General features: G+C 39.9%; 1 protein-coding gene and 1 long non-coding RNA gene across 3 annotated transcripts in view; both read left to right on the top strand.

The window, feature by feature from the left end:
* The window catches only part of LOC126053313 (uncharacterized), a 31,628-nt gene extending 27,647 nt beyond the window's left edge, over positions 1-3,981 (top strand). The window contains exon 3 of the long non-coding RNA XR_007510329.1: positions 3,662-3,981. This is a non-coding gene — a long non-coding RNA (uncharacterized LOC126053313). The remainder of the gene's footprint in view (positions 1-3,661) is intronic.
* Positions 3,982-4,065: 84 nt separating this feature from the next.
* Positions 4,066-13,607, top strand: part of SYTL5 (synaptotagmin like 5) — a 60,552-nt gene continuing 51,010 nt past the window's right edge. For both annotated transcript variants that reach the window (XR_007510327.1, XM_049835360.1), the window contains exon 1: positions 4,066-4,184. Coding sequence is in view for 1 of the 2 variants with exons in the window: in XM_049835360.1 (XP_049691317.1) it covers positions 4,066-4,184 (119 nt within the window). In the remaining variant the exon portion in view is untranslated. The remainder of the gene's footprint in view (positions 4,185-13,607) is intronic.

Raw genomic sequence — 13,607 nt, 5'->3', positions numbered from 1 at the left:
TGGGACTGAAGGTTCTATTCCCAGGCATGTTCAGTAAAAAATAGAAAGCAACAAACCCCATTGTGAATAGCATAAAACTTCAGTTGATTATAGTCTTTCTGTAAGAATAGACTTTACTACAGACATCTTTCTGTTAATGTGGGTAACATGAATGTAATTTGGGTCTATCTGTCTATTCGGTAAACATAATAATATTCTGCGTTATTCTCTATATTGCAAACTCTAACATAGTTTCTGTTGTCTTTACAAACAAGACTATAATAATTTCTATTCAAGATTCACATAGTTCAGCTAAAAGGTCAGCTGTCAGCATGAGCTACCAGAATTTTATTGACTAGACCACAGTCCAGTGAGTCTGCTCTGGTGTTCCTACACCCATCTCATCTGGCATGGAAGGCGGTGGTAGCTCGGAGATCAGTTGCAATGTCAGGTTGTGCCTGTGGGCAGTGGGAAAAATTCCTCCATTCTCTCCTTCCTTAACCTCTTCTTGCGTGCTTCCACTCTCCATGCCTTCAAACCTCTTACCACCACCTCTGGTGCTGGCCCCTAAATCCGACCTCTTCCCCACCTATTTCTGAGGATGGCCAGGGGTTGCTGTGACTGCCTGTGGACCTGTGGCTCAGAAGGATTTCCATTCGTGTGGGATTTTAGATCCCACCTGCTTTCTACCTGCGAGTGTTGCCTCTGCTGCCAATGGCGCGTGTTCTGTGGTTTAGGATTTCCTTACTGCTGAAAGCTGTAAGAAACTTAATGGAATGATCTTGCAGCTGAATTACATCTGGAACAGGAGGGTGTAGCGCTCTCTTAAAATTAAGTCCATCTAATCTGACAGTTTGTGGTCTCATCACCCTTACCAGTGCTTCGTTCTGATCTGGAGTCTACGTATTTGACCCTATGTTCCAGGTACCAGATGAAGTAACCGGGTTCCTGATTATGGCACATCGCCTTAGTAATTTTGGATTTCACATGTGCCTCCCTGTATTGAGACAGAAACCTTCCAGGACATTCAAGGATAGGCGATATGCTTAGCCAAAGGGAATTTTTGTGTCTTTCAGATATTCTGATAGGAGTACTAACCTCTTTAGAGTTAAAAGAAAAAAAACTCAGAAAAAATGGCCAGATGTCTAATCTTTTGAAGTGTTTTTTCTTTTTCCTGAATTCCCAATACCAGAATACATCTTACAAGGTAGAGTGTTCTTGTCAGCCTGCTTGTCGTACCATTGCATTGTTATTCTGCAGGAACCCTAGTTACCTGTAGTGCATCATCCAGACGATAATGGTGCTGTCAGAGACCATTTTTAATGCTTTTGTTGCCCTAAATTTCTAATTGTATTGCTCATTCTTTCCCCTTAAGCTCTTGGTTTTCCATTTTTCAATAAAACTTGGCTTTTTTTTCTCAGTTAAAATAAATGCCTGTCAGAATAATGTGTCTCACCTACGCTACCCCTGCAAGGAAAACTTGTGAACAAAAATTCAGAGCGCCTTGACCAGCCAAGCAACTTAGATTATTCTCTGACTGCTGAACTTGGCTCTGTGAGTTTTATGCTGATGCCCCATGCTCCCCAGCCCACTGATGTTAGTTTCCAGCTGGGATGAAAGTACTGTTTTCACCAGGCATTTTGGTAGGCAGTTCACAAAAGAAGCTGGCCTTCTTGATAGTAACAAAGTGTAATTCACATGTTGGATTTCTTCCTTTTGCTTGCAAGTAACTTGGCCTTATGGTATTAATAGAAACCATTTTCAAGAGTTTAAGAATAACCACAATGGTCCAGTGTTGTTTTTTTTTCTATTAAAATAAATGCAGAGAATCAAATTAAATTTTTTGCTATGTGTGTTTTTATTACTTGGCTTTTATATGTTTAAGATAGCAATCTAGCCAGAAGTAGTAGTCTGTGCTTTGTTTGTTTCCCAATTTTCAGTAATAGTAAGCTCATCACTGGCAATCCTGACTTGTATTTCTGCCTTGCATTGACTTGTTTTGAGCTTTCAGTTTGTGTTTGGCCTTTCTGACCCATTTTCTTACCTGATGAAAGTGATACTGATAGTTAGATCTATATTGCAGAAACAGGAAGATTTATATTACTATTTTCTTAGGGAAAAAAAAAAAGATTAAAATAGTTATATGCCAGTTGTGTGTATTTTATGATTTTTTTTGATTAATTTGAAAATTTTAAAGATTGAAACAGGTTATAAAATATCAGAAGAAATTCCCATGCTCATGTAAGACTAACATGAGGAAAAATCTCCTTTGAACTTAAATTGTGACATTTGTATCTTTTACTAATAAATAGTCAGATAACTGGGGGAATGGAGTATTTCAAAACTCGTATTCTGAAGTAGTTGGTGAAAAGCAACACAAGAATTTCATTTGATGCCATTGGCAACAGTATTTGCTGCTTCAGTGGTTGTTAGGAAGGGAAACAGAAGGATATCTTGTCTTATACCCATAATTGTCTCAGACTATGAACACTACTCCTTCAGTTCTCTGTGCTATTTATTTTTGTCAAAACCTTTCCAAACCATTGAAAGCTAGGGAAGCAAGGGATGCTTTTTTTTTTAAAAATAAACAATTTCTTAAAAGCTGTTTTAGTTCTTCCAGCATGCATAATACAAAATAATCTGCATTATCTTATAGCATATGTGCACCTATGTATGCACACATATGTATTTGTACTTATGTATGATGATGTGGATGCATTTTTTGTGTATAAATGGGTTTATGTTTGTATACTGTATATAATGTGTGTATGCTTCAAAGTACAATGTGCATCTGTTCACATAGCTTAATTTCTTTAAGGAAAAGTGTCTTGGAGGTCATGCCTTGTTTTGATGTGAAACTCTTATGTGTACTTGTGAGACTGTGAGGGCTGGATGTTCCAACCAGTTAACTAGAAGTTTTAGCTATTTTCCAAGTAGCTTCCCGGTGACTCTTTCCAAACAGTTTCAAGTTCAGAGTTCCAGTATGGACTAGGGTGTCTCTTTTGGTTTAGTTTGGAAGTTTTCTGTTTAGAAATGTCCTCCCTCCAACAACAACAAAGAAAAGTGACATTTGTCTTACTTCTGGGTGGCTACATGTTAATAAGTCACTCTAAGTTCTTGCTGCATTTACTGGAAGGTAATGGGCATTTCTAGAACACATCATCCTAAATTAAATGCCTGCAGTAAGTGAATGAATCGCTCCTTGAAAGTTCCTGTTTCTCTGAATTGAATGTGAAGCGAGTGTAATGGACGATTTGCTAAGATGCAGGTGTATACTTGTTTTGAGGTGAGTCTTAACTTTAGGGCTGTCCTCTGAAGCCCTTCCACTTGTTAATTTTTACTTTTCTCTTAAAGTAATTGCAGGGAAATGAGTAGAATCATTCCTCCTCCCACCCCCCACCCCCATGCTTATTACTGTTAGGTTGGCAGTATTACAAGGTGAATATAGTCATTTAAATGTATTGCAGTAGGAAGATAATTGCAGAGCCCTCGTGGGAGCATAATAATCAATGATTAGCGAGTAAATAAACAACAACATAGAAAACATGACATGTAAGTAGCCCCCGAGATAACCTGATAGTCTGCAAGCCATTCTTTGGCGGCTTTAGTAGATTAAGCCTTTCTCAATCAGACTGCGACGGTCCTGTCAAAATCACCTACGCTTGTTTGTTTTGACTTGCAGGTAGTTTGAAATAAATACACCCAGCTATTTTGTGGCTCCAAACTACAATTATGCCGGGAAGTTGATTCTGCAGCTGCTTGTGACTGCAGCCTGAAGGCTGGCAGCGTGCCGGTGAGCGTCGGCCAGGGCACAAGGGCATTCAGTAACCGGGAAAATGACTGGCTTTCTTGAGGAAGGAACAAAGAAGAAACCTTTATTTCTTGCGTAGTTGGAAGGCAAAGCGATACAGTCTTGACACCTGGTTAATTTAAAGAAGCATTTTTTCATTGCTTGATGAATGAAAGCATCTTGATGGTGTGGATCTTGTAACTCTGACACAAACGTGCCTTTGGACTTGTGCAAATAAATCGTTGGAAGAATTGATTGGGAAAAGCAGTCATTGAAAGAGTGGCTGTTGAAGAATCATGACGAAGCACTTGGAGATCATCAATTTGTCATTTTTGTTGGAACATGAAAAGGAAACAATATTGGGAGTACTGAAGAGAGATGAGTATCTGAAAAAAGTTGAAGATAAAAGGATAAGGTAACCCTTTTTATTATTGTTCTTAGAAATATGGTCTGTAGTATAGATATTTTTGTGGTACCCAGTGAAGATTTTCTAGGTGCCTCAGGAGAAGGTTGAGTGTTGGGAGGTGGCACAGTTAATTATAAGTCGAAGTGTGTTAAAAAGAAAATTGCTCGGTAGTGTGGCCCTCTGTAAACAAAAGATCGTGGCCATTGCTTCAAGACAAAAGAGTAAGAAAGGTAACAAGTGCAAAAAATATACAGCAGTGGTTTTTAAATTTCAGATTCTGTAGATTTTGCCCAGTTTGGCTGAATTTCCTGCTGTGAATGGAAGGCTTTAGTAAGGTTTTTGAACTTTCTTCTTCTGAGAGGAGCTGTATGCGTTGTGCCTTCAGAGCTGACTGTGGGAAGGGAAGTTTGGAAAGTGGCCCAGGGAGAGAGAGTAGGTGTGTGCCACTGTATGGGAGTCTCTACAACATGGGGCAAATGCGAGATCATGACCTTTTTCTTTCTGTTGCAATACTTACAGAACAGGGAGTAGGAGGGACCCCTCACTTTCCAAATGACTTAGATTTACTAATAAATAAGTAAACCTGAAAATCTCAGGTATGGATCTCAAAAGTTGCTGATGGGAGACATAGAGACTCAGGGTATTAATAGAATCCATGTGTTCTTTTCTGAGGAAAAAAGGTAAAAATCAAAGTTCAGAGAACAATATGTAGAGGCAGACTGAGAATCATCTATTTTAGGTGACTCAAACTGAGTTAGTTCAGCTAAGTATCAGTTCTGCAAAGGTTCCTAGGCTTTTCCAGTATGTTGTTGCTCCTTCCTCTCGCTTCTTTCTGCTGCCCTTTCAAACTTTTATACAGCGCTGGTTCTGAGAAACAGGCTTAGTGCGGATGTATGCAGCAGTTGGTGTTGGCGAGGCTGCCGAGTGTCATGGGTGACAAAGGGAAGATTTCCAGCCTTTGCTGGTTTCTGTCCCCGTATTCCAAGGCCAGGCTGCATTGTTCCTCCCTTTGATTTGCTAAAAAGCATTTTAGACATTGTGCATTGCAGAGATGTACGCTCAGCACCTGCTGAGGCTTCTTTTGTATAGAACTATTATTTGGAAATCCATGCAGAATCAGCTGCCGGTTTTGGAAATCTTTCTACCTTGAGAGAACCGAGTCTAAGTGCAATGCCTCTGTTGGTGTGCAGCCCGTTTAACTGGGGAAATGTAGCAGCTCACCTAAATGGAGTGGGCTAAAACGGGTTGCTTCTTCAGCTGCAAGACTGGAAGGAAAGGTGTTTCTTTATGGTGGTGTGGCAAATTAATATTTTCATCTCCTTCATGATTTGTCAGATGAAGAAGAAAACAGAACACAAGAAAACAGATGGAGCACTGTTTGTTCCAGGCATTGTGCTCTATTTTGTAATAGGATAGGCATTTCAAAGTAAGTATTTCAGTTTTCTAAGGTGGCGGCCTTGGAAATGTGTGACCTGCCAGTAGTCCTCGATCAAAGGTGTGGGTATGAAGTGCAGCAGTGTATCAGATCACTACCTTCCCAAACCCCCAGAAAGCTTTCTTTTCTACTGCTGTTATTTCCCAATCTCAAGTGGAAAGTTGAAACTCCTGAGGTTTTGTGGGGGTTTTTTGTTTCTTTGGTTTGTTTTTTGTTGTTGTTGGGTTTTTTTAATATGATGTCATAAACCTCCTAATATTCTGCTTTTTTTGGCACTAATAGAAGTCACTCTGCCAAACCTGCTGAGTTTGACAACCCAAGGCACCTCTGGAGACTGTAGTGCAGTAAAGCGGCAGGTGGTATTGGCTTACCTGTGTTTTGGTACAAATGGAAAGAGCACCCTAAGAAAAGGCTGAAAATGAAGTTAATCTGAAATAAAATGCTAATTAGGATAACTAATGCTGGAACATGATGCTTAGGCATAGTTCTAGCACCTGTATATGAACCAATTGATTTCAGATCAGAGTATATTTGGAGAATTGTCACTAGACCATACTGTGCCTGAGGATGGTGGAAAGTAGTCTATAAAAGACTTCCAAGGTATACAAACTATGAAGAACTGAGTGGGTAACTGCTTCCTAGGAGACTTCATAATTTTTCTTTCCGAAAAGCTTGGCAAGGATATCTTTAATTATGGCTTATAAGTATACTTCAGAGGAACATTTGTTGTCTTTGGAATTCCATTTGGTGCAATCTGTCATGTATTTTATTGAAGCACTTTGCAGAAGAACAAGTTCCTTTGTATTTATTTTCAAGGCATTTTTCATTCTGGTGAGATGCTTGCTTGTACATTGTACCGAAGAATTTTTATTAGTCTGTTCCACTCTTTCTGAATCTATCTTGATAATTGTTTTTTTTCTGTCCCTATTAGTCTTCAAAAAACATTGTAACTTGAAAGGGTCTTTCTATTCAACATGAAAGCAATAGTAAGTGTAAGAGGATGTCTTAATAATGAAAGTGTTAAAGAGTTATTTTCCACTATCAGTGTTCACACTGGTGTTCTGGAGTGCAGGTGACTGTTCTTGTACTTTCATTTGATGTACAAGTATTTCACCTACCTGTGAGAGAAACACAGAAGGCAGGAAATACTCTTTATGTGATCTAGTTTTGATAATACAAATAAGCAACCTGCTTAATAAATATAAGGGCATTTATGTTCTTAACTCTAAGTGTGCATCTTGTGTGACTGGAAATTTTCATAAAATATTGATTTAAAGCTGTTGGATCACTTGTGCAAATAACCTACAGTGTTCTAAACACTGCTCTATGATGCTTTTGATGTCAGCCAAATGATCATCAGGATTGTTTTCAAATGCTAAGATTATTTGGGTGAAATAATTAAATTACATAGAGCTAAAATACCTAAAAATAGTGAACTTGACCACACTGAGGGTGAAAAAGTAGGGGTTTTTTAACATGTGAGTTGCTGGGAGAGACTTGCATCCAGATAATGTCAGTCAAGACATTCTGAACTGAATGTTTTGGACTGAAACACGTATCCTTTTCCTTATTTCTCCATCGTTTTACAATTTCCAAATGGTTTTGTTCTTTTAAGACCCTTTTAATGAAAACCCATATCACATTTAGTGTGCAGTGTCACAAGTCATGAATCAATACTGAATCGAAAGAAAGTATTTGCCAAAAGGAAGGGTGTAGCTTGTACCAGGCGTGTTTCATCCAACTGTTGTTGGTTTGTTTCTGTTCCAACAGCAGCCCCACTGCATCCTCCCCAGATGTGGTGTTACGCAGGGAACTGGGTCTGATGGTCATAGCGTTTTGCATATGGAGCTAGCTCTTCATCTCAATATTCTTACGCTACCGCAGAGCAAACACGCATGACACACTTACAGCTAATGTACCTTTCTTTCTTATCTTGACTATTTTCTTAGGCAGCATTTAAAATACAATGGTTCTTTTCATTCTTTATGAAGCAAAGCTGTGAATACCATGCTTTTAGAAGAGGAGATGCCAGTGTAATAATTGCTGAAGTGAGAAAACAAAGAAGGAACATGCCAATTTCTTCCAAGGATAAGGCTTTATCGGGTTAGTACTTGCATCATTCCCTCAGCATTTAGGTTGCCAGAAGTTGTGTAAGAATTGCACCAGCCCCAGATCTGTATTGACAAGGCAAGTTGGCATTCCTGTCTTTTCAGTTAATTAAAATGGCATCTCCTTATCGGTCCGAAGAGATCCACAGAAGCGATTCAGGGTGTTAACTTCATTACAGTATAGGAGAGACTGTTAGCATGGATACCACCATGTGGTAACTACAGGCAAGTACTTCAGAAAAAAAATTTTGAGTAACGGGAATTGACTTATCTGCTGAGTATATACATTTGGACTTATTTATAAGCACAAAAGGATTGCAAGATAGTATATAGTATGGTACATGGTCTGTGTTTTTGCAAAACTGCATATAAATATTTGAAGGAAGGAGTCCTTATGTTAAAGCATATTGCTCATCCATACGTGTATGGGAAGTTAGGAGGTTGCTTGTCTGACAGCTATCTCATTTGTCGAGTGAATTTAACACATTGTTATTCTTTGAGCCAGAGACTTTTCCATCAAAAGTAGTTACTATTGCCAGTACTCTAAAGGTAAAGATGCCTGTTTTTCTCTCCAGTGTTTGAGAATGAACATCCTCCATTGGTGAAAGAATTTCTGATGGTCATTAATTCTCATACTCTGGGTACAATTTATTTTATCAAAGACTAGTAAGAAACCAACAAGCAATTTGCCTTTTTTTTTTTTAAAAAAAAATCTTATTAACAGTTTTTAATTGAGAGGATGAGGGAGTTACTCAGAAGAAGGTTCATCTGTGGAAGTTTGTCATTATTATAGTATCCAATATCATTTCAGTTCCCATGCCTTCTTTCCTTCTGTTCACTGGGCTCTATTCTGCCATTCATTATGCCAGTTCTCTTTTCCTTTACAAATTTATTCTTTGTCTTTCCCTGTTTCCTTTCATTGTCATGAATATACCTCCATACTTGGATATTTTTAAGACAGTTTTTATCATACAGATCTGTTACATAAGCAAAATGTGGAAATCTGTGCTTATAAAATGTGAACCTAAAAAATACTTCAGGTACTCAAATGGCTAGATTTTACAATACAAGGAGATCTCAATGGAAATTGCAATAGCTAATCCTTTTGTGAATTATCAACAATATTTACTGTTACTTTCCACATACTGTATCAGACAGTGGAGAGAATCTGGTTGAATCTGGAGAAGGTACTGGGAATCAGTCTGGGGAGAAAATTTCCTTTCTCTTTCAGCCTCCAGAAGTATGTTGATACTGGTTCCTGCACAGAAAAATTCTCTAGTATCTAAGTTAACAGCTGTAGAGCTTCAGAAGGAGGATGTGTCAACTCATCTGTGCAGGAAACAGAACTTTGTTAAGAACAGGTGCAAGACTAGAGCAATTTCATATATTTAAACTTTTTTTCCTGCTGAAGTCTTTAATTATAGTTGGTTGAGGACCAGTTTTTTGTTTGGTTGTTTTGGGTTTTTTTTAAACTGCAAATTTTATGACTCTCTGAACTCTGGAAACTTAGAATGGCAAAATAAAATTAGGAATACATGGATTCTGATGCTCTACATCTTAAGATGAAAAAGGTGTTTGAAATGGGGAGAAGGAAGATGCAGGAGAACTTTGAAAACCAAACTGAGGAATCATGTATGCCATTACATTTGATGGTGGTTTTTCAAAAAAGGGAGAAGAGATGAGGTAGAAAAGATTTTCAAAACAAAAAGATTTCCAAAATTGTACTGAAATGAAGACAAAAAAAAAAAATCAGTTTGGTCTTTAAAAAGAAAAAAAAGTTACCTGGCTCAAAGCAAGTGGATCGTGCTTACAGAATTAGAGGAAATTATGGCATTCATTTAAGTGAATGGCTTCAGCAGTGAGTGTCTTGCCTCTTGCAGCAGTATAGCTATTCTACTTTTCTGCACTGGGGGAATAAATGTTTCCTAGGGTAAAACGTACTATTAAGGAAAAATGGATCTGTTAAGGCATCTCATTGCTTCTTCCTCTTTTCAGGGTTGTAAGGGTTTGGGAATATTCCATCTCTGGAGGCTGTATTTATGAGGGAATGAGCGCCTTTGCCTTATGACTTTTAGCATCAGTAGGGAGGAGTCAGACTCTTTTGGGGCTTCTTTTGTGCCTCTTGCAGGTGGTGGGCAAATGTGCCAAGACCTACAGCTGCTTGCTGCTCCTTGCTTTGGGTTTTGTAGAATTGCGGTCCTTGCTGCCTGCATTTTTTTCCTCATCTTTTCAAGGCATCAAGTTTTCACATTTACTTGTTAGATGGACGTAATCTAAGATCTGAGTTATTTCTCAAATTCAGTGTTGGCTTGTTTGTTTCCTTCTTTGATATTTTATATGGGTCTTTTAGGCCCTATTTGGGAAGATTTAGATTAAGTCATTCAGTGTTACCTGGAATACCAGTTACAACAGAACTCCTCTCCAACGTACTTCACAGATTTTCTCAGAGTAGAGGGATCTTAATATAAATTCACAGTTAGAGGAATGGCTAAATGTTTTGCTATCCTTGGCAGTAACAAATATCTTTTTAGTACCTATCCTCTGTCAAACAGCTGTTGTAATAGATGGTTTAGAAACTTCAGTGTATGATAGGATTCTTTTTCTTCAGCAGCTTATTAAATTGGGTTCTGCTGAGTTTATTTTCTCTTGCATATTACTAGGAGAGGATTGATAAAGATTAATTCTTGTTTAATATTTGAGATTAAAATATCTAACTGCATGGTTAATTAGATTCCTTAATTTTTAAGGAGAGCTCAAATGTTAGGATGGCAAAAGGAAATAGGGTGTTTAGAATACAGCTGGTTCCTCTCTTGGGGGATAAAGAGTAGTGGTAAGTCAGTCCAGCTACATGCTGCACTTGTTATCCCTTTTCAATATTGTGTAACACCTGGATGCAGTCTATAGGACACACCAATAATTACAAAAAAAAGTCATCATACTGCCTGTGGAGTTCCTGAAATGCAATGGGTCATTGTGTTGATTTTAAGTAAAAATGAGCCTCTGGAAATAAATCTGGTATGAAAAATGAGCCTTTGGTAGTGCTTAGTATTTTAACCCTTCTGAGATTTGAGGATTAATAATGTTCGTCTTAGTTACCCTCTCCTTTCTAGTGTTTCAGGGAATCTAGAAGGACCTATAGCATTCAGTTTCTGTCTTGAACTCTTCTGTTTGCAGTTGTTCCCTTCTGACTGGATAACCAACACTGCGTTCGTAGGACTCTGGTCCAGCTAGCTGAAGACAATTTCTGTGCTCCAGCTGAAACAAAAATGTCGCAGTGTTACCAGCTCCTATCATAGTGTCAGAAGCCCTCAGACTTTGTTGTGTTTTTCTTGGACCACAGCATCTGAGTTCTCTTAGGGTTCATTGTGAATGAGCGGAGGGAAGAGGAAAGCCTGTCCCTTGTGGTTGCAAAGAGAAATTTGGACATATCAAGGAACCAAATACACTTTTTAAATTTTTTTAGTATCATTTTAGCGTTGAATCAATCATATGACTCTGAGGGGAGAGGATTTTGAAAGGATTCAAAAATTCCAAGATTTTCAAATGCCTAAGTTGCCATTATTGTGAATTGGTGACCAGATGAAACTCTGTTAAGAGGCGGGTGAACAATGAGAGAACGTCTTGCGCGCAGCGTGTTTGAGGCTGATTTGCCCTCTTCTTCTCCAAAGTTGTCTCCCCAGTACTAGTAAGCTGGTTTTGCTGCTGAAGGAGACTCAGAACAAAGCAGCAGACAGGAAAGGGGGAAAGGAGGCTGTGGTGGGTTGATCTTGGCTGGCTACCAAGCTGTGCTCTTGCTCCCTCCCTGACCAGGACCAACTGCCAAAACCTTGCCATGTAAACCCAGTACAGATGCAGAGAGAGTTGTGTGTGAGGAAGCGGAGTAAAGCTGAATCTGTTAGTGTTTCCTTGTTGTACTTGGACGTTAACCACTGCTGTCACCTCTGTACTGGTAAGTTAGACCAACAGTTTGAGCTGACCTATGAGAAGTGAGTATTAAGAGCGGGGTGGCTGAGATGCCGAAGAGGCCTCATGGAAGCAAGGAGCAGTCCCAGGGCTCCGGCTGGACGCTGTGTCCTTGTCTGCTGTCAGCTCACAGGGGAAGGATAGAACAGAAATTGGTGGGTGCAGCTGAAGGTGGTGATCCAGGTGGCAGGTACAAACTGGATCTGCCCTTCCGCTTCTTTTTCTTGGGTCCTCATTTTCCATGCTTGAAAGACTTGTGACAGCAGTGTTCCCCATCGCAGCTCTGAGCGCTGTTTATTGGACGGACCCAGCGCAGAGGCAAGTGGATCATTTCAGCAAACTCTAGGAAAACAAAAAGTAGATGAGAGGGACAGAAACACCAAGTATTGGCCAGATTAAGAGCTCCTGGTGAAGAAGGACACTCAGCTGTGACAGGGAAGGCTTTGGGGGTGAACTTGGAAAGTGCTGCAATACCTCCCAGTGTGTGAAAGCACGATCCAATCTCAACAGATTTCCCTGATATGAGTTGGTACCAGAAGTGGCTGTACTAAAATAAAAGGGCCATGTAGCACAGTACTTTATCTCTGACCAATTCACGCTGCTGAGAGGGGAGACAGTAAATGATCAAGCATTTTGTCAATGTTTTTTGATGTTTAGTGAAATGTAAGTGACCATAACCTCTGTGGCAATCAGATGTCTTCACAAGCACTGGAAGGTGTATTTGTTATTCAAGTGGATAGATGTGGTATCTCTTTTTAAAATGGTGTGATCGAGGGCGTTCTAGTAGTGGCAGGGTGAACGCTGTGTTTGCCTTTAGTTTTCAGTCCAGAAGAAGCAAATAAGTTGACTTTAGCTTTGTTTGAAGGCAGGCTTGTTTAGGAGGTAGATCCAAGGAGGGGATGGCAAAAGTGGTGATCATCTTCCCTGTGCACAGTGGCAATATTGCAGTGCAGCTGGCAGTTGCTGTTAGTGCAGGTCACCCGTCTGCATTTGGAACTGGCTGATTGACAGAAGAAGAAAATGGACATGGACTTGTAACTAAGTGTATCTCTGCAGGAGGTAGGAGATGTAAGATGCAATCAATAAACTGCAAGAACAATTAGCAAAGTACCGAGAAAGCACGTGAAGGCTGGACAGGCTTTTGAAGGTTATGGCATGAGAGAAGGGCTGTTTGGATTGAATCTGGGAGAAGAAGGGTCCAAAGCAGAATGAAGAAATCACTTTTGGATAGAGGCCAGCAGAGGAAAATGCTTGACAGGATTTGTAGTCACCGCCTGGAGGGATTGGACAAGCCCTTTTTCAAAAGCTGTCAGAGCTTGAGCATCCGCAGGCCAGGTGGCTGCAGAGCAGCTGTTGTTCATGGGATCCCAGTGGGAAGCCAAATGCTAGCCAACCTTTTAGCAAGGCAATGTATCCACAAATAACCTAATTCTGTCAGAGCTTAGTCCCTGGTGGCCTAAGCAGTGTTCTCGGACTCCTTCACTGGGCTGCAACCTGTAATCTTTTATTGGTTTTATCTTCCCACAGTGTTTTTCTTCCCGATACCTTTTACTGATCTTTAGGTGAAACCAGTAGCCAGGTTTTTTAAATCCCCCTTAAAGCATCTATGTGTATGCAGAGATTGTGATTTCAGTGACCTGGAATGCTTTATGGTAGAGGGACTCTGGAGGCTCTTGGCTGACAGCAGTGCATGAAAGAGAGCGTAGGGAAGGGTGAGGGAATGGGGACACAGCAGCACCCAGGCATGTAAAACCGAAAGAACTTAGTAGTTGCTGGACTGGGACCCTGGGGGAGAGGTATTCTGGGGTAGAGTGGAGTGCAGGTAGGGTTTGAAAGGATGGAGGAGCTTAAGATAGGAGGGATTTGGGCTGGGGAAGGTCAGGAAAGAGCCTGTAAAGAGCAGGGGACCTGTAGGTTGTTTATTGA

Source organism: Accipiter gentilis, chromosome 32 (genome assembly GCF_929443795.1).
Source record: "Accipiter gentilis chromosome 32, bAccGen1.1, whole genome shotgun sequence".
NCBI lineage: Eukaryota > Metazoa > Chordata > Aves > Accipitriformes > Accipitridae > Astur > Astur gentilis.
Note: the sequence above shows the minus strand (reverse complement) of the source record. Positions and strands in the feature narration are given on the sequence as shown.